A 25,277-nucleotide genomic window follows, 5' to 3' on the forward strand; every position below is an offset into this window, starting at 1 on the left:
ATGAGACCATCGTGTGTGTGTGTGTGATAGACAGACAGACAGACAGACAATACAAATTGTTATTCAACCTGCCTGTAACAGATGGTCCAGGGATTGGATCAGAGCTGATCTCATTACAAACAGTAACCGTTGAATAAAACTGAAGGGATAACTATAATCTATTACTGATGATGCACCTCCTCTCTACATACTGTAGTTTATCATACCAGCACGGTGCGATTCAGAGTCTTTGTGTTGAGAGTCAGTGTATTCGTTCATGAAATATAAGATGGAGGCCGACCCACTCACATGAGTCAGTGTCTGATCCCAAGCAAGTACATTTAGTTAATCTATATTATATATCATTGATGGTTGTTTTATGGAAGGCTTTTTAACTGCACACTTTATAGCAGTTATATAAAGTAGAGTTTCTGTCCTCTGGTCTGTGACTGATGGTAAGTGAGGCTGCCAGTGTGTCAGATCAGTCCAGACTGTGTGTCAGGGGGATATTAAGGCTCTGTGATGTTAATTTATCTCACTGTGACTTGATGAGAGATGCCGCCCTCCTCCCCTGTGGGAGTGAGAGACGTCACTTTGTTCTGCCAGAGTGGAGCAAAGTGTGTTTTGATAGGCCAATTCATCTGAGCCCCCTCGTATAGCCTACACCAGAGCTCTGCTCAGTTACAACCTCTGTAACCACACCACAAGGTTGGGTTCAATCCCATGTCAATGCCAGGCTGAGGCAATGCAGGAAATTGAATCAATTGAAATTCAATTTGGCGGCAGGTAGCCTAGTGGTTATGAGCATTGGCCTAGTAACCGAAAGGTCACTGGTTTGAATCCCGAGCTGGCTAGGTGAAACATCTGTCAATGTGTCCTTGAGCAAGGCCCTTAACCCTACTTGCTCCTGTAAATCGCTCTGAATAAGAGCATCTGCTAAATGACTGTAAACCAATCATTGTCATAGAAAATCTTGGGAATGTTATTTTTGTTTGTGTGCTTCCATTGCATCAGGAAATTAGTTGGAAGTGACCGTGACTCTGGCCAGCTGGTTGAACCACCAGTGGTTATTTGGCTGGAAGCCTGGAACATAATATTAACCCAAGACAATCATCCAAAACACACAATCAAATTTGAAGTTTTGTATTGGCCTAGTCAAAGTGCAGACCTAATCCCAATATGACAGGACTTGAAACAAGCAGGTCATGCTTGAAAACCCATAATGTCGCTGAGTTAAAGTAGTTCTGCATGCAAGAGTGTGCCTAAATTCCTCTACAGCGATGTGAGAGACTGATCAACAACTACAGGAAGCATTTGCGTTCAGTGGTGGCACAACCAGTTAGAGTGTAAGGGGGCAATTACATCGGAGCAGGGACTCTACAAGGTATCGAAAGCTTTCCACAGCAATGCTGGCCCATGTTGACACTGCTTCCCACAATTGTGTTAAGTTGGCTGGATGTCCTTTGGGTGGTGGACCATTCTTGATACACACAGGAAACTGTGTGAAAAACCCAGCAGTTTTGCAGTTCTTGACACAAACCGGTATGCCTGGCACCTACTGCCATAACCCATTCAAAGGCACTTAAATCTTTTGTCTTGCCCATTCACCCTCTGAATGGTACACATACACAATCCATGTCTCAATTGTCTCATGGCTTAAAAATCTTTCTTTAACTCTCAGGGATAGGCGTCCCACTAGCAGGACAACTTTCAGTGAAACTGGAGGGAGAGCAATTCAGATAAATAATTATAAAAATGATGGATATTAAACATTTAGGAACATAAGTGTCTTATATCGGTTAAAAGCTTAAATTCTTGTTAATCTAACTGCACTGTCCGATATACAATAGGCTTTACAGCAAAAGCATGCCATGTGATTGTTTGAGGACGACGCCCCACATTAAAATATTTTTCCACCAGCACAGGTTTCATAAATTCACAAATAGCGATTTAAATATTTGCCTACTTTTAAAAAATCTTGCTCTGATTTGTCATCCAACGGGTCCCAGCTACATGTAGTGTCGTTTTGTTAGATCAAATCCTCCTTTATATCCCAAAAAGTCTGTTTAGTTGGTGCTATCGAATTGAGTAATCCACTCGTTCAACATGCAGAGAAAGGGATCCAAAAAGCTACCGCTAAACTTGGTTAAAATGAGTCAAAATACATTTCTATCTAATCCTCATATACCCTAAAATGTAATTCAACTATAATATTTCACAAGGAAAGAAGTATGTTCAATAGGAAAACGATATTAGCAGGTGCGCGTCCTCTTCGTCACGCATCCTCTTTGTCGCGCGCATAGACTAATTTCCAAGTCTGTATCCCAGTACTAAAACTCATAATTCTTCCTTGTTTGGGAAGAAACAAGCCTGAAACCTTGACCAAAGACCACTGACATCCAGTGGAAGCCATAGGAATTGCATACTGGGAGCTAGATTACATTTCTTCCCTATATGTTCGATTGGAAGAGCATGGGCTCTCCCCAAAAAAATCTGGTTGGTTTTTAATTGTATTCTCTCCTACCATATCTATTGTGTTAGTCTCCTAGATTATTTTAACATTTCTACAAACTTCAGAGTTTTCTTTCCAATGGTACCAATTATATACAAATCCTGGCTTCAGGGCCTGAGTAACAGGCAGTTTACTTTGGGCACGTCAGTCAGGCGGAAATTGAGAAAAATAGACCTTAGGTTAATTCAGGCTGTCTCCACTTCATCTACACTGGTTGAAGTGGATTTAACACATTTCATTAATAAAGCATCATAGCTTTCAGCTGAATTCACCTGGCCAGTCTGTCAGTGTACATTCCTCATTTAAAGAAGACTTCATAAACCATTTCTTCAGCAGTTCCAGCACCTCCAAAAGCCCACTTTCACCCTAGACCAAACTGGATGACCGTGGCATGTTTGCTTTTTTCCCTCTCCATTGGAGCAGCAACCCACAGTCTGTAAAGGTCCACTCACTCGGAGGATGTGATTGACTGGGCTGCTGACCCAACCAGTTATGTCCTCCACATTCTCTGAATGAGGAGGTCAGATAAGCACATTGTGTGGCTCTGAGATGGACTGCTGCTGTGCTGCGTTGCTGGCCAGTCGACTTCCCACCATTGTGGGATTCCTGACCCTGGGATGTCTTGCACCATGAGAGACACCAAATGGTCTCTCCTGGATCATTTTCAACCTTTTTAGAAATGTTCAAATGCCTTTAGTGGTGCAAATGGATCAAAATGCCCTTGTCTCGTGGAAAGAACATTTTGCATCAAAAGGATTGCACGTCTTGGATTCTGGAAGATGTTCAGATTGGGATATTTTCCACATCCTTTGATTTTACCCTAGCAACATCACGTGCCAGAAGAACGTGTCAGATAGACCTACGTGGATATGTATTTGTCAGAGGCAGATATGACTCTGAAAAATGTGTCATTCTTTAATGTGTTCTTCGAATTTTCTTTGAATTACTTCTACACCTTCTACCCTTCACCATTCAAGCATGTCGTTAAAAGGCCCTCTGGTCCTGCAGTTAATCCAGGTTCCATGACACTTGTTAGTGGGACATTGAGCACTCGGGTAACTCTGACATTAATCTTTGACTCACAGCTCATAGCCACGTCTAAAGAGATCTCAGATGGATTGGTTGATCCACAGTGCAGCGCTCTCTGATCCTCTTGTTTAATGGGGCCTGGTCTTCATCCTGTGGGTTTAATGGAGTACATTAGCCTAGCCTAACGCCCATCAGTCAGGCCTGGATAAATGAGGTTAAAGTGTTGCGGAGGTTGTTTGAGTACAGCTGACCCCCCAGAATTAAATGGCAGTTAGAAGATGTCCCACTATAAGAGAGGTACTGGAGGCATTAAGTCCCTTTCATATTCTTGAATTGCTCATCGAGGGCCATGGCTAACAGCTTGCATATGCTGCTGCTTTCATAGAGCTCTGGTGGCTCAGTCACAGTGCTCCATAGAGCCACATGCTGAGACCACATGCAAGTTATCAATGGAGGGTGTCAGTCTCTCTCAGCCCACTAGGGTATTTCCTGTGGGCTATGATAGAACACCATAGTACTGGTTTATTTACTCACCCTGAATGGGAGCCTGCTGGCTGGGCTGCTTTCCTTGGCAGTGGAGCTGCTCTCTGCTGATCTGGTGTATCCGACCCCTGGCATTATACGCTCCCACTGATTGTCCTGGGGAGCTGGTGGTTTGGAGGACGTTTAGTGTCCGTGTCCATCCGGTGGTGCAAAGCGAGCGGAGGAATGAACCTGACTGGAATGTGGTGGTCCACATTCTCCCACCGATCCCCTACAGCGCTGAGAGGGAGAGCTCAAACCGGAGAGGCACAGACCCAATGAAAAGCCCTTTTGTGGAAATGGCAAATCTAATTTGTTTCCCCCACCGTAAGATGGTAGCATGTCAGCTCATTTTGCCTTTCCTTGCTGCCGGCAGGCCCCGCAGCCCCAGACTCATGGTCAGGCCTGCTGGAAGGGAACAGTCTAGTGTTTCATGACCCTCGCTCACTGACTGACTGACTGTTTTTCTCTGGGCTACAGCTGAGTCGGAACAGCTGAGAGGCAGCCAGAGCCAAGGACTTGTCTACATGAGTTTGTTTTTTGTCGATGGCCACAGTATCGCAGGGAGTGCATTCTTACACAACCTCCTGTATCTGTTAATTTACTCTCTCCAAGAGCTCCATTCATAGATAATGCACACTGCCTGGAGACAATTATGTAGTTTGTAGCTAATGTACACTGTGTTTATTTGGGTAAATCACATCAAGATGAGGACATATATTCTCTCCTTCCCCACCGTTCTCTCCCTCCCTCCGTTCTCTCTCTCGTTCATTTGCTCACTCTTGCTCGTTTTCTCTCTCTCGTTCTTTGTCTCTCTCTCTCTCTTTCCCTCCCTCCCTCTCTCTGCCTCTTTCTCCCTCCAGGCATGGGACTCGTTGTGCAGGGGAGGTGGCAGCGATGGCCAACAATGGGATCTGTGGAGTCGGAGTGGCCTACAACGCCAAGATTGGAGGTACAGTACCGTAGAACAGAGTGATTGATGTCATCTTTCTCTGTTTCTCCTCCATTTTATCTTTCAATTCTTCACGTTTTCTGACTGCTAAGACGTGTGCTGCATCCGTACTATTCTGAGCTCAGTTTGAGCAGGAGTTGCTCAAGGGTAACTCTTCCTCCTCCACTTCTCGCCCGAGATGACAGTGAGGCTCTATGAACATTAGGTGTGTGTGATAATCTGTGTGCAGCGTGACTCCTCTGAGTCCATGCCTCAGTGTAAGCGTGTGTAATCCCTTTAATTAGAGCCATCTCTTTTATCCAGTCAGTTCATGCTCTCATCTCATTACCCCTCTGCATGTTTTATCTCTCCATACCGCTGCATGTTTCCAGCTGTCACAGCCCGGCTAAATCCAACTCATAGTTTTAGTCCTTATTGGTCACATCCAATAGCTGTCTGCCGCCACTTCTCTACTGTCTGGAGTAGTACTGTCTCATTTAAACGATGAACATACATACAAGTCTTATTCAGTTAGTAGAAAAATAAATTCTGTAGAAGTTTCACATTGTATGCCTCCTGCATTCAGCCTCTTCAGCACGACTACTTCCTTTATAAAGGTAGACTCCACACTGGGCAGTGATTAAACAGTCTGCCTTGGAAGCTGCGTGTTAATGAGATGGTTAATGAGCAGCAGCTTCTGCTCACCTTCCCCACTCAGAGGACAGAAACTTTCTGACCAACCACAGTCCTTCCAAGACTGCAGCAAGGGTGCCCTGTCAGGCGTAAAGGAGTGTGAAGCAGAGGAACAGCAGTTTGTGTGTGTGTGTGTGTGTGTGTGTGTGTGTGACCTACCCGCAGGCTTGGCCCAGTCCGGCAGCTGCCTGTTAATAAGTGAGTAGAAATACCCACTTCTATAAATAAATATTTTTTATTTCACCAGGTAGGCTAGTTGAGAACAAGTTCTCATTTACAACTGCGACCTGGCCAAGATAAAGCAAAGCAGTGCAACACAAACGACAACAGAGTTACACATGGAATAAACAAACATATAGTACAGTAGAGAAAGTCTATATACAGTGTGCGCAAATGAGGTAGGATAACGGAGGTAAGGCAATAAATAGGCCATAGTGGTGAAATAATTACAAAAAAGCAATTAAACACTGGAGTGATAGATGTGCACAAGATGAGTGTACAAGTAGAGATACTGGGGTGCAAAAGAGCATAAAAATAAATAATATGGGGTGAGGTAGTTAGGCTATGTACAGGTGCAGTGATCTGTGAGCTGCTCTGACAGCTGGCGCTTAAAGCTAGTGAGGGAGATATGAGTCTCCAGCTTCAGTGATTTTTTGCAGTTCGTTCCAGTCATTGGCAGCAGAGAACTGGAAGGAAAGGCGGCCGAAGGAGGAATTGGCTTTGGGGGTGACAAATGAAATATACTTGCTGGAGCGCGTGCTACGGGTGGGTGCTGCTATGGTGACCAGTGAGTTGAGATAAGGCGGGGCTTTACCTAGCAAAGACATATAGATGACCTGGAGCCAGTGGGTTTGGCGACGAATATGAAGCGAGGGCCAGCCAACGAGAGCATACAGGTCGCAGTGGTGGGTAGTATATGGGGCTTTGGTGACAAAACGGATGGCACTGTGATAGACTGCATCCAGTTTGCTGAGTAGAGTGTTGGAGGCTATTTTATAAATGACATCACCGAAGTCGAGGATCAGTAGGACAGTCAGTTTTACGAGGGTATGTTGGGCAGCATGAGTGAAGGATGCTTTGTTGCGAAATAAGACGCTGATTCTAGATTTAATTTTGGATTGGAGATGCTTAATGTGAGTCTGGAAGTAGAGTTTACAGTATAGCCAGACACCTAGGTATTTGTAGTTGTCCACATATTCTAAGTCAGAACCGTCCAGAGTAGTGATGCTGGGCAGCGATCGGTTGAAGAGCATGCATTTAGTTTTACTTGCATTTAAGAGCAGTTGGAGGCCACTGAAGGGGAGTTGTATGGCATTGAAGCTCGTCTGGAGATTAGTTAATACAGTATTCAAAGAAGGGCCAGAAGTATACAGAATGGTATTGTCTGCGTAGAGGTGGATCAGAGAATCACCAGCAGCAAGAGCGACATCATTGATGTATACTGAGAAGAGAGTCGGCCCGAGGATTGAACCCTGTGGCACCCCCATAGAGACTGGCAGAGGTCCGGACAATAAGCCCACCGTTTTGACACACTGTTTGTTTGAGAAGTAGTTGGTGAACCAGGCGAGGCAGTCATTTGAGAAACCAAGGCTGTTGAGTCTGCCGATAAGAATGTGGTGATTGACTGAGTCGAAAGCCTTGGCCAGGTTGATGAATACGGCTGCACAGTATTGTCTCTTATTGATGGCGGTTATGATATCGTTTAGGACCTTGAGCGTGGCTGAGGTGCACCCATGACCAGCTTAGAAACCAGATTGCATAGCGGAGAAGGTACGGTGGGATTTGAAATGGTCGGTAATCTATTTGTTAACTTGGCTTTCGAAGACCTTGGAAAGGCAGGGTAGGATAGATATAGGTCTGTAGCAGTTTGGGTCTAGAGTGTCTCCCCCTTTGAAGAGGGGGATGACCGTGGCAGCTTTCCAATCTTTGGGGATCTCAGACGATAAGAAAGAGGTTGAAAAGGCTAGTGATAGGGGTTTCAACAATTTCGGCGGATAATTTTAGAAAAGAGGGTCCAGATTGTCTAGCCCGGCTGATTTGTTGGGGTCCAGATTTTGCAGCTCTTTCAGAATATCAGCTATCTGGATTTGGGTGAAGGAGATTTCTAGAAAGGCCATACTGTGGAGGGCCTATTGCACTGCCCCTCCACCAGCTTTAATATCATACACACCTCAACAAACACAACTATGTCTTACTATACACGTGAGGACTTTTTGCGGCCCAACAATTGATTCCCATTCAAAATCGTATTTTACACCTTACCCTAAACCTAACCCTAATTCTAAACCTAACCCCTAAGATACCTTTTTTCACAAGTGAGGACCAGAGATATTTCCTCACTTCTCTGAATTGTATTGGTTTATTATTCTTGTATGTCATTCTGGTACTCACAAGTATTGTAAAACGTGTATACGCACACACACAGACACAGACACACACACACACACACACACACACAAAGAGAGAGAGATCAATCTAATATCCTATCACTCTATGGCAATGACTACCAATGAAAGGCAGGTCTTTGTCATCCCACCAGAAATCCTACCACTATTCCAGAGCACAAACTGTAAGCTCAAGCTTTGACCTTAAGATTTAGAAAGCTGTATTGGCTTCAACCCACCTACAGAAGAATCCCTGTGTGTTGGTGGAGGTAAGGGGTAGCAGAGATGGGCGCAGCGCTCCCCAGATAATGGGCTATCTCCTCCTATAAAACTATTTGCTCGTTTCGTTCTGAGCTCTACGGGGACCCTGAGTCAGGGCCCTCGCCGCTGGATGCCTTTGGAGAACTTCAAAGGGCTGAACTCTGTTTGTTTACTTTAACCGGTATGAGGGCAGTATGGATAGCTTGACCCTCCATGCATCAAAGCAGCCAACGCGTTTGTTTTGAAGATGTCTGCCTTCGATTTCTCAGATTTCTATCTGCTGGGCTGAGAGAAAGAGGATGAGGAGGCTCCGAAAACTGCCCTGGAGGCTGGCGCTAGAAAACGTTCAGAATCGATGGCTTTAATATACAAAAAGCATTGGGATATCCCAATTCAAGTGTCCCTCTTCTGCCGAGGGGATTTGTGCAAAGCAAAGTCCACCCGGATTCAAACTTCATCTGTTTTCTTGGGAGGGAAACAGAATGTTCTCATTTATGATCTGTAAACGAACCTTCAGTATCAGAGCTTCTTCAGATCTAAGACTTATTTATCACCAACTCTGCTGCTGACTGTTTGTTTTTCTGTGGAACACTTCCTACCAGTGGTTTTGGTATTTGAGTTTAACCTTGCCTGCATTTATCTTCAAAGAAAAGGAGTAGATGGTTATTAGAGTGTGTGTGTGTGTGTGTGTGTGTGTGTAGGAGTGCGTATGCTGGACGGCGAGGTGACCGACGTGGTGGAGGCCCAGTCTCTCAGTCTGAACCCACAGCACATCCACATCTACAGTGCCAGCTGGGGCCCCGAGGATGATGGGAAGACGGTGGATGGGCCCGCCAAGCTCGCCAAGGAGGCCTTCCTGCGTGGAGTGACCGAGGTGTGTGTGTGTGTGTGTGTAAATATCTGTGTGTTCTGGGCCTCAGTTGTGTGCCGCATTCCCAATGCCTGCCTCACCATCCCAATGCCTGCCTCTACACACAGATAGTAATTATGTAGTAAACTATTCAACCATTTTGAAGGACAAAGGCAGCTTGAACAACGCAAACGCACTTCATGACCCAGACGATTATGAATGGGGAAATTTGATTTGGTCACAGTGGAAGTATCAGGCTTTCTAAACTCCACTAAGGATAAAATAATAAATGGCCTGAACAAATACTGTAGGAAAAAGAATCCTCAATACAAAGCACTGAAAATATTGTACATTCATAACCACCTGAAATGCACTTTACACAATCAACTCTCTTCACATCACTACCGTACCACAATTGTAGAAGTGATTTCAGAATCTGAGTGGGAGGATAATTGTGTTATGAGAATATCTCAATTAAACGCCATTGAGCTCAGGTCACGTGCACATTTTCTTTTGCATGTGAAATGCTAACAGTTGTAAATAGTTCATGGGGCTTTAACGTTAGTGTGGCAGGATTCAGAGAGACCGAAGTCTTAGCTCCAGCTCCTCCGTCTCACATGGGCATCCGGGCAGAGCATTGGCATACTGCAAACTCTGAGACAGTGACGTACTGCCAACCCTGAGATGTTATCTCTCTGTGTGTGTGAGAGAGAGACTATTGCTTTTAGGCATTTTGATAACTACTTAAAGAGCAGGAAGGTTACTGGTCCTGGTCTCTAGTGTCAATAGGAAACAGTAGCTGGTTTGCTGAAGGCTCTGTGTCTTTAATGGGCTTCTTACTGTATACAGCTTCCACCAAAACAAATGTGATTACAAATGCTTATACTATAGTTAAGCAATAAGGCACAAGGGGGTGTGTTTAGTCTTTGTATGTGTGAGTGGAGGGAACAGTAAGCATCCCGACTGCAGACGTATAGGGGCCATATGCCAGGCTCTCTTTAGTGTACACATGGGAGTCTGCATCCATCTGATCCCAGTTCTAAGTGTAAGAGGGTGTGAGAGAGCCAGTCATAAAGCATAGAGCCGAGCCAGGGCCAACGGGCCATTGAGACAAAGAACCATCAGACCTTATGGGGCAAACCCCATCTGAGGGCCATTACTGGTGCCCTGTCTACCGCCATTTATTACAGGCCTGTCAAATAAAAAGCATATGGCATGTAAACACACTATTCTATAGGGAGCCAGGGCATCATCAGTAGCGCCAGTCTGTTGTTTACACTGTTCATGATGGTTGCGTGTGATGGTCAATGCGTGGAGGCTGCACCACCCAGCACAATGGAGCATTCTGTGGGACTTTGATATTTATTCACTTTGAATGCTGAATAGCACAGATGATTTATTGCTCAGGGTTTGTTGACATACGGTCCGGTCCCTGTTGTCTTGTATTGCGGCCGTGGTACATTAAAGCTCTTTGGATTCAAAGCGTCTGAGTGATCACACGGTCCTGTGATGTATGGATGAGCTGTGGCAGGTCTTTCAAAGATGGACCCTGGAAATAGTTGTGCTGTAGTATCAATGGGAATCTAATTTAGATTGAATGACACTGTGTTCCCCTCTCTCATTAGCTGCGCCACACCAAGATACACATGCATGTGGTCATGTACGTCAGAAAGGCCTGTCTAGAAGTGGTTGTCTAGGTTTGTTATTGACTCTGTTCTGTCTGTCCGTCTCCCTCTCCCTCTAGGGTCGTGGGGGCCTGGGCTCCATCTTTGTGTGGGCATCAGGGAACGGCGGGCGTGAGAAGGACAGCTGTAACTGTGACGGCTACACCAACAGCATCTACACCCTGTCCATCAGCAGCTCCACCCAGAATGGCAACGTGCCCTGGTACAGCGAGGCCTGCTCCTCCACCCTTGCCACAACCTACAGCTCTGGCAACCTCAACGAGAAACAGATAGTGAGTTCAGTAGACACGTGCTCGCGCACACACATACACACGCACACATATACACTTACAGTGGCAAACGGAGCGGGGAACACGGATTTTGATTAATTAACATACTGAACACACACTCTCATTCACTCCCAGTGTGAGGATCATGAGGAGTGCGGGAAATGTTTGTCTGTACAGTCTGAAAATGGGCATGTCAGAAAACATTCAACTGAGTGGTGGTGTGTATGCAGGGTGGAGGAGTGTGTGTGTCGGGACTCCTGTCCTATCCTGTGAGAGTCTTGTGCTCTGTGGTTCCAGGGCCTCAGTGATATTATGTTGCTAACTGCAGTGGGAGATCACACAGCTTCCACTGAGCTTTGAAGAGGAGGAAGTCTATTTTACAGCATATTAGTCAGGGGAATGATGTGTGTGCTTCAGTGAGATGGATGGAAACGTTTGATGTATAGCCAGGGTGTTGATGTATAGAACCAGGTTGACTTGGCTCCTGGGATCCGTAGAGTATCTCAGATGGTTGAATCCGGAGCCAAAGCACTAGTCCAGACTCTCTAGCTGTACTCTAGAGGTTTGAGCGTTTCTGGATGTCCTAGTTAGCCTGTATCCTGTTGCACTTCTTTCTTATTTCTGTTGCACTTCTTCGTCAGTGTTCCTATTGGTTTTAGTGCTCCTTCTTCCAGCCAGATAGAATCTAAGCCAAATGCTTATTGGACTGTTTGGTTCTTCAAGGCAGGTTGTGTGTGTGTGTGTGTGTTCAGTCTGGAGGAATGGCTGAGTCAGTTCTCACTGGCCTGCCTCAGACAGCCATGGCCTGCAGTGACACTCTCTTTCCCGCTTTCCTTTTCTCTCTCTTCATAAACTCTTGCTCTTTGCACTCTTTCCCACCCGCCCTCTGAGGCCCATTTGAATGAAGAACTGTAAAACGTTAAAATCCCATCTCCATGTCTCGCCCTTGCACACACACACACACACACACACACACACACACACACACACACACACACACACACACACACACACACACACACACAAGGTGGAGGATGGAGAGCCTCTCACTAGGAGAGATTACAGTACAATACTGTATAATGGATGTTCATCCCAACCTCTTGCCATGAGGCATGCTGTACACACATGATTAATGAATTGGTGTGTTTCCACATTCATGAGTAATCATGTTAACCATGTGTTGATACATAAACGTTTATCAAAGTAGATGGGGCTGAGTAGAATATGATTTTTATAGTGTATAACTTACACTCCTACTGATTGTTTCAATAGAAAGTTCTTTATTTGCCCATATATTAGGTGTTAACATTTCGGCCCGGTATGTGCAGCACCATATCTAACTACAAACTCTCTTCCTGTCAGGTGACAACGGACCTCAGACAGAAGTGTACTGACACCCACACGGGCACCTCCGCCTCGGCTCCTCTGGCTGCTGGGATCATCGCTCTTGCACTGGAAGCCAAGTGAGCGACTCTTACCACCTGTGTCTATCTGTGTCTCTGTCTCTTCTTTTGGTTGTCTCTGTTTGTCTCAATGTCCCCTTGCTTGTTCCTATTTTTCTCTGTCTGCTTCTCTCCCTCCTTTGTGTTTTTTATTGTCTGTTCACAAATATTTGCTGTCTGAGCGCACACACAGATGTCTCAGAAGTACGACAAACTCTTGGGGGAAGGCAACTGTCTTGTAATAATGTATTGTGGATCAGAACAGATGAGTCAGTTATCTCCTATCATTCTGTTATGAACGTGTCATCAGCTCAGTACTGTAGTCTGATTTGGGAACAGGGCACTTGTGACCAGTAAAAACCTTCTGTAATTCCCTGTCCATTAAAAGTGTCCGACTGTACTGCAGGGCTTTTTGCCTTTCCCTTCAGTCAAAGCTGACCTTTCAGTAAAAGAGAACTGACGAGGTTTAAACTCAATGTTTCGCTGGGGTACTATACACTATTTAACTCTGTTTTACTGTAGGCTTTTACTGTTGCTCTGCTGGGTGGAACTGCAGTAACACAGGGTTTTATACAGAGAACAGAGGAGAGTGGGAGAGCAGAGATGTGACTGACAGAGGGATCTGGTCTCTTTATCTTTTCAATGCAGTAACATTAAGCCTGATGTTCAACTCTTCTAGTGCACATGGGCACCTAATGCCATTTCTTTTGCAATTTGTTGCTATGCATTGTGGTACAGTAGGATATGTTGTTGCATGTTTTACTGTCTTCATAATCATGTTAAGTGTATTTCAGATCTGGAATCTTCTATATTGATGAAAGGTATGGTTGTGTGTGTGTGTGTGTGCAGTAAAAACCTGACATGGAGGGACATGCAGCACTTGGTCGTGAGGACCTCTCATCCCGCCCACCTCCTCACCAACGACTGGAATACCAATGGGGTCGGCCGAAAAGGTACAGCGAGGCGTTCCATTAGCTGAGCTCGGTTGACCATCACTCCCGTGCCCTGCCAGTTACACAATGGAGACGGATCTATATTGTATTTACATCAATTGATTTAAAGTTGCCTACATTAAGAAATTACAGAAAGCCATGGATCCAAAGTTCAGGGAGAGGTTTTACTGGGCACACAGCAGGGTACATGCAATAATCTAATAGTGAAGAGGCCCTTATTGAGTTGGAACTGGAATCGTGATGAAGTAGCCTTTCAGCAGTCTATCGATCTCTCTTTTTCCTTCTCTCTCTCTGTCGCTCAATCTCAGTGAGCCACTCATATGGGTATGGTCTGCTTGATGCCAGTGCGATCGTGGCTCTGGCTGAGAACTGGACCAATGTTGGGCCCCAGAAAAAATGTGTGCTGTCCATGGTGGCAGAGCCCAGGTGAGCTACACACACACACACACACACACACACACAACAGCTCTACCAACTCGACCTGTAATACCACTGTTTGGCTGGCAGGAGCATCAGTACTAGCTTCATAGGGATTACATTGGTTTTGGGTATAGTACAGTTAACCTATCAGGTGATTAACATATAATAAACCTATGTGATCCTTATTAGAATAGGATGCTTCAGATTGTGTGTGTGAGAGTGTCTCACATCTTGGGGTGGGGTCGGCTGTGGAGGTGATGAGCGCTGCTTTGTGTGGGCTGGTTTGTGATGGCCCGTAGGTGTGAGAGGTGCACATGTGGGACCAAACTGTCATACCTCAGTGTGACTGCACGTCATGTTTAGATTCTGAGCATGGCACCGGGAGCCCATTGATAGGCTCTGCTGGGTTCTTGTGTGTGTGCTAGGGTGATGATATTTTGAACCTGGGGGAGCATGTTTAATAAGGGAAATAATCACTTACAGATGAGTCTCTTTCTGCTTACATGTTCTCCACGCTGTCCTGGCTGTCTCTAAACCTCTGTCAATATTTTACTCTTTCACTCTCTCACTCCTTTGCTCTTGCTCTCTGTTCCTCTCTCATTCTCTTTCCCTCTGTCTTGTGCTCCTTCTATCTCTTCCTCTCTCTCTATCTATTCCCTTTACACTTTCTCTATCTCTCTTTCTCTCTCCCACTTTAACCCTGCCTCTACATACTGTAGCTGACAGGTTCCCAGCCCTGTTGTATTGTCTCTGTACTGGTCCCCAGATCAGTCTACCACTGGAGCCTGTGTTAAAGGTGTTAGTGGCATGGTGTTTGTGCAGTGTGCATTGTGCATTGTACAGTGCAAGAGGTGTTGCTTCTCCTTCACTCTCTCTGACTGTTGCGGATTAGATCCTAACATTTTAAGGGATTTAATTAGGAGGAAGCGGTGTGTTTTTACACCCAGTTCACCGATTACGGCCCGTATTTTCTATTAGCTGGACGCCATGGCTTTTGTAAAGCCTCATGCCCTCCTCTCTCTCCTCCTCTGGGTTCAGTTGTAGTGGATGTGTGTAAGCTGCTAAGCGGATTGGGGGGAGTCGGGGGAGCCTGGTACTTTTCTCCTGTAGAGGACAGGGCTGCTGCAGGACCTGAGCTGCTAATCCTGTTTCAAGGCCGCAAACCCTGTGCCCTCAGCAGGCTCTCACACACATACTTCTCTCACACACTAGTCCAGAGCGACAGTCACACACTCATGCAGCATCACTCACACACTCAGAGAACAATTATAGTCATGCACACAGATGCTGTCACATGCTCACTCCCAGCTGTGACATCTTCCACAGACACCAAAAGCCAGCAACATGAGAACACAAGCCTCTTTAATCACTATGCTGTCTTTGTGGAAATGTATGTATTTGGTCATATATGCTGATGTGCTGTTTATCTGTGTGTCAGGAACATTGGGAGCCACCTGCTGATCACCAAGACGGTGGACGGCTGTGTTGGGACAGCCAACCATGTGAGCTCCCTAGAACATGCCCAGGCCCAGCTCACCCTCTCCTACAACCGCAGGGGCAACCTGGGCATCTACCTGACCAGCCCACAGGGCACCCGCTCCACACTGCTCGCTCCCAGGTACACACACGCACACACACGCACGCGCGCGCACACACACACACACACAGTGTATTACATACTTCCTGTCTCTCCTCTGCAGGCCTCATGACTACTCATCAGAGGGCTTTAATGACTGGGCTTTCATGACCACACACTCATGGGACGAGGACCCCCGGGGGGAGTGGACCCTGGAGATGGTAAACGTGGCAGGGGCCAGCGACTACGGTAAGACACCTCATTTACTACCTTATTTGCTATTGTTATGTCTGGAACATTGTCTGGGAGCTCAGAGAGAGAAAGAGAGTGACAGGGTTTCTGTTAGTGCAGCCGTGTCTGACTAGCAGTGTCACTGAAAGAATGTGTGTGTGACGGGATGTATGCTTGTATTTGCATTTATCTGTGCATCATATGTGTTTGATTCATTGATGTACTGCGTGCGAGAGTGCGTGCATGTGCAGTAAGTGCTTGATTTATGTGTTAATGAATTTGTTTATTTCATAGTGTGCGTCAGTGCATGTGTGCATCTAACGTCATTCATGTGTTGATGATTGTAGAACCCACCCTGAAGAGTGCCAAAGCCTTGCTGGTGTAGACAGTGGCTTGGAGATCTGTGCTGTTGTTGCTTATGTGTAACACTCTCTCTCCCTCCCTCGGTCTAGGCACTCTGACCCAGTTCACCTTGGTGCTGTATGGTACAGGCTCAGACTCTCCCAGCTCCACAGCCAAGGACCTCTCTCAGCCCAGTAACGGCAGCTGTAAGACTTTTGACCTACAGCAGATCTGCATTGGTAAGAATGTTACTGTTGGTTACTGTAAGAGAATGTACATTCTGTACCTAGGGTTAGGCAACTAGGGTCTCGAAGAGCTGTGGTGTGCCCAGGCTTTTGTTCCTGCACAGCACAAATGCACCTAATTTCTAATGGATCAAAAGTCTGCCCCACTGTGGCTCTACATGCTTCAGTTACCTACCCCTACCCTAAGCCTAAATTTAATGAACAGGTACATTTACACTGCACACTGTACAGGTAAGACCGGAGAGATTAAACACTGGCTCGCATATCAAAAGTGTATGGCTTGTATAGGTTAAACCCTAGAGCAGGAGTCTCCAACAGGTAGATTGTGAGCTACCAGCAGCTCGCAGCCCACCTATGATAAGCTTGCCAATGAATTCTGAAAGTACATGCATTTTTTCATGTGTTCTATCACAAACTGTTGTAAACATAAGGCTCCCTCCCGGCTACTATCTAATCAAAGGCACATTGACATTATCCCACCCCTGGTTAGCCACTGTTGACTTAGAAATCCAACTCAATTAAATGTGAACAAACATTTAACCTCACAGAACTAGGCTATATCATGATTATTTGTATGAATTGGGTGGCCATTGCTTTGCAAACTCTGCCATGTTCTATAGACATCAACACTTGTCTTCTGATGTGGTTTAAGCATTGACATGGACACCATTTTTGTTGTTTTCTTTATGAATAATTGTTATATTGAGAGTAAAAAATACAATTAAACTGCGAGAAGTGAATTTAGAAAATACAAAACACAATTTTATGGGGCCTGTCATGACAAATACTGTTTATTAACCATTATATTACCTGGGCATATTGACAGAAAGCACAAATCTTGTTCACTAAGGATCCGGGGAAGAGTTGCATGGTAGAGGAGAATAAAATAATGTGCCTATTTAAAAGCTGTAAAAAAAGAGTAGGTTGTGACATGTTTACATTTTTAAAAGTATAGCATTCATGCTAGAGTTTCGAGACCACTGCCCTAGAATAAGACGGGGAGAGACAGGAACAGTCTGACCCCTGCAGGATCCCCTGGGTATCGCAATTTAACACTTGTTGGTATACTGTATCAGATAGTGAGTGGCGTAATGGCATAGATGTAGGTTGTGAAGCAAGAACTCTGGATGGTTGAGTTTGTTGATCAGCTCGTCCTCAGAGACATCTACTGCGATAAAGTAAACATGGGGGCAGATTAGCGAGGACTGCATTTTCCGAGCTAAACTAAGACGCACCTCCAACACACAATTCTGCCCCAAAACAATCCTAAAAACAGGACAGGTAAAACAATAAAAATGGCATTATGGAATGGACAACCAGTGGGTTACATTGGTTTCAAGTTTGTATCTGTACATATTTGACGAGCTGATCATAGTGGAAAATAAAATACTTCTGCATTAGCCGTTGTGTTAACAAATTGACTCTCATTGCAAGTAGACCCAGGATAACTCCTGATAAAGTTGGGTAACTTAGTCATGGGAATCAGGACTAATAAAGCAACTGCCTGTTTTAGGAACAGTAGGCCTACCAAATGGATGGACATTCATAAAATTCCATTTCAGGCCGACACTGTAGGCTAAACCCCACCGACTGACACCAACATCAATTGGGTGTCTTTTTTTGGTCCTGTCCGGACCAGTCTCTTTTTTTTTTGGTCCTGTCCGGACCAGTCTCTCTTTTTTTGGTCCTGTCCGGACCAGTCTCTCTTTTTTTGGTCCTGTCCGGACCAGTCTCTCTTTTTTTGGTCCTGTCCGGACCAGTCTCTCTTTTTTTGGTCCTGTCCGGACCAGTCTCTTTTTTTTTTGTTGATTTCCACGCCCACGGATGTAGATTTTTGGTCCGGACCAAATCTGAACCAATTATAGACGTCTATATTTGGTTTGGTCTGGGCCTCCCGAGTGGTGCAGTGGTCTATGGCACAGCATTGCAGTGCTAGTTGTGCCACTAAAGATTTGGGGTTTGAATCCAGGCTCTGTCGCAGCCGGTCGTGACTGGGAGACCCATAATTGCCCCAGCGTCGTCCGGGTTAGGGAGGGTTTGTCCGGCATGGATGTCCTTGTCCCAACACGCACTAGCGACTCCTGTGGCGGGCCGGGCGCAGTGCACGTTGACATGGTGCGCGGTGTTTCCTCTGACACATTGGTGCGTCTGGCTTCCGGGTTAAATGGGCATTGTGTCAAGAAGCAGTGTGGCTTGGTTGGGTTGTGTTTCGCAGGGCGCCCGTCTCTCGAAATTCGCCTCTCCCGAGTCCGTATGGGAGTTGCAGCGATGAGACAAGACTAACTACCAATTGGATACCACGAAATTGGGGAGAAAAACCGGGGGGGGGACCTAACAAATGAAAACATTTGGTTTGGTCTGGACCGACCTTCATTTGGTCCCAACATAGACGGCTGGCTATAAATGACATATTTTTTAACTTTCATTAAGAACTGAAATTTTACCTGATTTCAACATCTGGAAAATAGGTATTTTAAACATCTGGAAAATAGGTATTTTAAACATCTGGAAAATATGTATTTTAAACATCTGGAAAATATGTATTTTCACCTTTCATTCAGAACCTAAAATGAACCTCACTTCAACATCTGGAAAATACTTAATTAATGGGACTATTCTAGTTTTGTGGGGGTATAGGAGGAGGGTGGGAAAGCAGAACGGCCAGGACCGGGCCTGGCTGTGATCAACACATTCAGCCAGTTAGTAGATGACAACTCTTATTAGTGCAGCCAGACCAGCCCTGTAGACATACTGTATCATTTGTGTTGGAATTTCATCCCTACTGCTCCCTCTTCCCCCTTTCCTCTTGCCTCTGTCATCAACCCCTTCTCCCTCAACACTCTGTCACTACTCCCACCCTCTTCCTCTCTCTTCCTTCCTCTCCTTCCTGTCATCAACCCCTTCTCCCTCAACACCCCTGTCACTACTCCCACCCTCTTCCTCTCTCTTCCTTCCTCTCCTCCCTCTGTCATCAACCCCTTCTCCCTCAACACTCTGTCACTACTCCCACCCTCTTCCTCTCTCTTCCTCCCTCTGTCATCAACCCCTTCTCCCTCAACACTCTGTCACTACTCCCACCCTCTTCCTCTCTCTTCCTTCCTATTGCCTGTCATCAACCCCTCCTCCCTCAACACTCTGTCACTACTCCCACCCTCTTCCTCTCTCTTCCTTCCTCTCCTTCCTCTGTCATCAACCCCTTCTCCCTCAACACCCTGTCACTACTCCCACCCTCTTCCTCTCCTTCCTCTGTCATCAACCCCTTCTCCCTCAACACTCTGTCACTACTCCCACCCTCTTCCTCTCTCTTCCTTCCTCTTGCCTGTCATCAACCCCTTCTCCCTCAACACTCTGTCACTACTCCCACCCTCTTCCTCTCTCTTCCTTCCTCTTGCCTGTCATCAACCCCTTCTCCCTCAACACTCTGTCACTACTCCCACCCTCTTCCTCTCTTTTCCTTCCTCTCCTTCCTCTTGCCTCTGTCATCAACCCCTTCTCCCTCAACACTCTGTCACTACTCCCACCCTCTTCCTCTCTCTTCCTTCCTCTCCTCCCTCTGTCATCAACCCCTTCTCCCTCAACACTCTCACTACTCCCACCCTCTTCCTCTCTCTTCCTTCCTCTCCTTCCTCTGTCATCAACCCCTCCTCCCTCAACACTCTGTCACTACTCCCACCCTCTTCCTCTCTCTTCCTTCCTCTCCTTCCTCTGTCATCAACCCCTTCTCCCTCAACACTCTGTCACTACTCCCACCCTCTTCCTCTCTCTTCCTTCCTCTCCTTCCTCTGTCATCAACCCCTCCTTCCTCAACACTGTCACTACTCCCACCCTCTTCCTCTCTCTTCCTTCCTCTCCTCCCTCTGTCATCAACCCCTTCTCCCTCAACACTCTCACTACTCCCACCCTCTTCCTCTCTCTTCCTTCCTCTCCTTCCTCTTGCCTCTGTCATCAACCCCTTCTCCCTCAACACTCTTGTCACTACTCCCACCCCCTTCCTCTCTCTTCCTTCCTCTGTCCTCCTCTTTTCCTGCTGTCCCCTTTCATTTGATCCTTCCTTTCTCTCCCACCCACTTCAACTCTTTCAACAGGGAGAGAATGACAACTGATTATGAACCTAGTAATTAGATATGGGTAATGGCCTGTCTGACCGTGTAGGCTGGAGGGAATGCGCCTTGGGTGGATGCGGAGGGGAGGTGTGGAGCCTCAGTAGCTGTGTGTGTGAGATTAGCTTTCCAAATCATTGGGGGAGATAAGGAGTCACAGGGTGCTGCAGTGATAACACACTAATGCCACTGCCAAACTGTTCACATGGATGTGCAGACTTAGTACAGATAAATGCTTCAGAGTTTATTAGAAAGTCCATATATCTGCGATATTATTTCCAACTGGGTTGGCAAAGCACGGCTCAGGGCATAGATATGCTACATTGCATTTCTCCTCAGATTGATGAGGGATTTACACACGTTGCATTTGTCTCAGCACACAATCTGCACAGCTCATCAACACATTCACACTCCAAACAGTTTGCGGCAGGAAACTGTTCATTCTAGCAGAAGCTACATCAACATTATGCAGCTTAAGTTGAGGGCACATTCACAGGCTCATGATTTTAATGCCCCAGAATGAGGCGACACGTAATGTGCTGCATGATTGTCGTGGCAAACTATTCAAATACAGTTCACATATTTGAAGCTTTGTGTGAACTATATCCATTTATTACCTACCGGTGGTTGTGCACTAACCGTGTTAAATGAAGAATTTGAACACCAGCAGTACTAAAATATGTCTGTTTCTCCTCTTGTCTCCTTGTATGTAGAGTGCAATGGTGGCTACTACCTCTTCCAGCAGGGCTGTGTGAGGGGCTGTCCAGCCGGCTACACCGCAGGCTCCCAGCTCCTCAGTTACACCATGGGGAACTCTGTGGATCCAGCCTCGGTCCCCTCCTGCCTGCCCTGCCAACCCCCCTGCCTGACCTGCAGCGGTCTCAGCCCCAGCGCCTGCCTCTCCTGCCCCCCTCACAGCCACCTGGACCCTGTGTCCAGCACCTGCCTGCACCTCAACCAGATCCAGAGGGAGTCCCCCGGCAACTTCATGGTGGGCCAGGGCAACACCGGTCCCCGCCCAGAGCTCAGCTCCCGCCTGCCCGTCACCATCGCCGTGCTCAGCTGCATGATCATCATGGCCACCTTCGCTGGGGTGTTCGTTCTGCTGCAGCTGAGATCTGGAGTCCTGGCCAAACTGCCCTCACTGGAGGAGGCCGGCTCAGGCCTGAGGGGGGGCTTCGGCCTGGGGGGCAGCAGCAGAATGGTGTCGTACCGCGGTATCCCTACAGTGTGGGGCGACGAGGGGGTGAACACTGACTCCGACAATGACGAGTTTGACGTCCACAATGAGAAGACTGCCTTTATCAAAACACAAAGTGCTCTTTAACCCCCTCCTGTCTTCAAATTCCTTCTTTCTACAGCCTCTCCCCCCCCAATCACTCTTGAGTCGTCTAATTCCGGGCTCCCTGTCCTCCTCATGGTCTCCTCTGGTTTCTCTTTCCCTGTTTCACTCCCTCGTTCTTCCTCTCATCGGGTTTCATTCCCCAGGTTTAGTGTTCCACTCTGTAGTGGGTGACGTGATGCGAGACTGGAGTCACGCGGAACAGGGATGGCCTGAGCGCGCTCGGCGCTCGCTTCACACTCGGGTGCTTTTCTATTAAACTGTCTCTCCGTGCCCTTTCGCCCTCAATCACCATCAGACAGAGTGTTTTCTGAACACAGCCCATTTCCCGGACGGCTCCAGGGTTTCCCTGTCACAATAAACAAACCATTATTGTTTGCTCTCTCCCTCCTTTTTTTCCCTTCTTCAGTTCCAGTGCAGTAGCCAGATGAGATTGTAAATTGGGGGTACACTGTGTGTGTGTGTGTGTGTGTTGAGTGGACAGTAAGATCCGGTCAGGTTCTGAGAAGCCACAGTGGAGTCGTCAAAGTCCCACGGTTTTGGTGAATCAGCCCCAAGCCCTCCCAGAGCTGCGGTGTGTCCATGCTGCAGTATGAATGTGTCTCTCTCAGCTCTGGCTGGATACAAGGCTACGAGTCCATGAGACTAGCAACGCTCACTCTACCCCCAGCATGAGGGGGGGGGGGGGGGGGTTCGGGCCGAGTGCTCGCTCGCTGCCAGATCTCCAAAGATAGGTCAGCAGTTCACCTAGCTAGGCCGCCACACTTTACTGGGCCTCAGATTTTTGACCAAAATAATATTGCCTCTATGATTAAAACCCCATTCCCAAGGAAAAAAGTACCTAGGACTGATTTAAATGGGCTTTCCACTTAAGTCTTTTAATTGCTCAGCTTCTGAGGGTGAGCGTGTTAGTGAGATAGTGAGATGTATTGTGGATGGGGCTCAGTACAGTAGAAGTGACTTTTAACACAAGGGTTTCTCTGAGCAGCTTATACAGGTAGTGAGAGGAGTGTGTGATAGAGAGAAGGGTTTTACGCACTGCAGAGGAGAGAGAGAGAATAACACAGTCTGGCCATGATTACCGGACGGGGCACTCTACTCTCTCTACTCTGCTGCTCTTTTAATGCTGTTCATCACACACACTTTGCACTATGTTGGTCTTATGTGTCTGAGTGTGTGCCGGCCAAGTGTGTGAGCAGGTGTCCAGTTGAGCAAAAGGAAGGAATGACCACATTAGGAATACTAAGGATGTGGTTGTGTTTGTCGGCTGAGTTATGATACTGGTTGGCCTATGTAGTTTCCCTGTCTGCTGTTCTTTAAAGAACTGCCTATTTCAAAGAACTGAGGTTGGCTATAATAAGCAAACTTCTTTTATCTGTCTATGAGACTTATCACTGCTTCTCTCCACTCGCCCTCCAGTCGTCATCAGGGGTGTCGATGCAAACTACAGATAATCTGTTTCATATACTTGCCAATGAATTATATCCTGAATGACACTACAGCTCAGATGTGTTCCAAGGGAGTTTTTTTTCTATTCAAACTGTGTCTTTATTGAAACACTTAAGTGAATATTTGGCTGCATATCTTCCTTCTACAATCTTCTGTACCTCATTAATTCATCCATTGGACAAATATTGGATCCATCCATCTTTTTTTTATTATTTTATGTTGAAGTTATTTTTCATTTCCAGCAGATAATAGGGGGCTTCGCTGAGAGGGGTTGTCATAGTGACAACATGCATAAAAGATTGATGCAGCTGCTCATCCCGTCCTCACAGCAGAGTACATGTGTTACATAGCGATGATGAAGGATTATATAGGTCAAAGGTGAAAGCTTTTCAGAAAAGGATATTTCTTTTCGAACCGTAGGAGTTTTCCTTTCACTGATTTACACTTCTACAGTAATAAGAAGACTGAAATGTCTATCTACAGTGCCAGGGCTGTAGGGCTGCATTCTCGCTCTGTTATTTCTCTTTCTCTCCTCCCCTACTCTGTCTTGGCACAACTTAAATGTAAATTAATATATCCTGATTTATGCCCTCTGAATATATTGTTTTCAGGATTGTTTTTTAAGGTGGTGGGGGGGGGGGGGGGGGGTGAGTGATCCCTGTGCTTTAAATCTTATGTAATTATAAACATTGCTGAGGAAGACTTAATCTTCAACACACAGATTGGGGAGTTGCTATCCTCTGAATGCAAAGTAATGACGGCCAACTTTGAGCAAAATATGTAATTATTACAGAGATGGAATAGTGTGCCATTTAGCCCTGGCTGATGTAAGGTGCAGTAATGCTGTCATTGATGATGATTTTTTCCCTTAAAATTAAGTAGTAACCGATAAATCCTAAGAGATTTTTCTTCCTACCAGAATTATAGTTGAGCCGCGGCTGAGGCAATCATTTGAATGCCCCAACGTACTTCCCCCACTTACATTCGTTTCATCTAAGTTGGTCACTCCTGAATGTGGAAATCTCTATTGCATTATAACAGTATGTCTAAGGAAACGGACAGCTGCTGGGGAGGAGGTTGCGCCCTTTGCAGTGCAGCCTCAATACTACATCTGACTGCAGCAGAGTTTCTGGCATTACCAAAGACAGGGCAATTTAGAGTTGTGTACAGTTCTGCTTCAGATGGCTGAGCCTGAGTTAGGGAGATGACGCAATCTGAGGTTTTCTATATGCATTGATTCATAAATCAGATGACTGTCCTCTTTTCTTTTAAATCTTTTTTTTTTAGCTCTCTCTGTTATTCCTGCTTTTTAATGCAGAGACCTTTCCCTCTCCACCCCCTGCTTGGTGTCGGTGGTGGAGCAGAGACAATCTGTATGCTGAGATGCAGGGTTGGATGTGGAGGGAGCAGATTGAGAATGTATCCCATCCCCATACACTAAAGGGCTGAGTGAGGCTGTGTGTGTTATAACTACAGAAGAAACACACTCATGGGGGTTAAACAGAGCTCTGGACATGCGGCCCATCCAGCTCTGTCCACCTCTCCACACCTCTCCTTATCAAGTCTTTGGCCTGGGGCTACATATTATACCTTACAGAAACAGTGACCTATGAATAATGTAAAAGAATGACTACCTTAGATGGGACAGAACTCTAAAAAAAGGCCTATTTTTGTACTATATATGGTGCAGTGTAATTTTCTTGTAATTTAAAGATTTCTTTTTTTGCTCTTGTTAAATTTGTCCTTTTTATTTAATTGATAGATTCTATAAAAAATAAAGATCTATGCAAACTTGAGGATTTGTCATGTGCTTTTCTATGTGATTAATGGTTGGCTGTATTTCAAGAATCAATATCTTCTGTCCAGCTAGATTGAATTGAGTAGAGTACTTTATTTCACCTGAGTGCTGTGCTCCAGTACAATGACAGTTCATATATAGAGTCAAAGGATAGCTCTACAGGAGTTGGACAATTGTGGTAAATGAAAGTAAAAGTACAACTGTTTCTTACATCCGCAGTACTGTGTATCACACCAGAAGAGCTACAGCATGTGGCCTCCACCC

General features: G+C 46.0%; 1 protein-coding gene across 5 annotated transcripts in view; it reads left to right on the top strand.

Moving 5' to 3' along the window:
• The window catches only part of LOC110506586 (furin-1), a 108,995-nt gene extending 83,984 nt beyond the window's left edge, over positions 1 to 25,011 (top strand). For all 5 annotated transcript variants that reach the window (XM_036964201.1, XM_021586313.2, XM_036964202.1 and 2 more), the window contains exons 7-16: positions 4,906 to 4,994; positions 9,013 to 9,185; positions 10,906 to 11,118; positions 12,478 to 12,578; positions 13,407 to 13,510; positions 13,819 to 13,936; positions 15,369 to 15,548; positions 15,631 to 15,755; positions 16,190 to 16,318; positions 21,138 to 25,011. In XM_036964201.1, the coding sequence (XP_036820096.1) occupies positions 4,906 to 4,994; positions 9,013 to 9,185; positions 10,906 to 11,118; positions 12,478 to 12,578; positions 13,407 to 13,510; positions 13,819 to 13,936; positions 15,369 to 15,548; positions 15,631 to 15,755; positions 16,190 to 16,318; positions 21,138 to 21,751 (1,846 nt within the window). In that variant the 3' untranslated portion in view covers positions 21,752 to 25,011. The remainder of the gene's footprint in view (positions 1 to 4,905; positions 4,995 to 9,012; positions 9,186 to 10,905; positions 11,119 to 12,477; positions 12,579 to 13,406; positions 13,511 to 13,818; positions 13,937 to 15,368; positions 15,549 to 15,630; positions 15,756 to 16,189; positions 16,319 to 21,137) is intronic.
• Positions 25,012 to 25,277: the final 266 nt, after the last annotated feature.

This window comes from Oncorhynchus mykiss, chromosome 26, assembly GCF_013265735.2.
Source record: "Oncorhynchus mykiss isolate Arlee chromosome 26, USDA_OmykA_1.1, whole genome shotgun sequence".
In the NCBI taxonomy this organism is placed as follows: domain Eukaryota; kingdom Metazoa; phylum Chordata; class Actinopteri; order Salmoniformes; family Salmonidae; genus Oncorhynchus; species Oncorhynchus mykiss.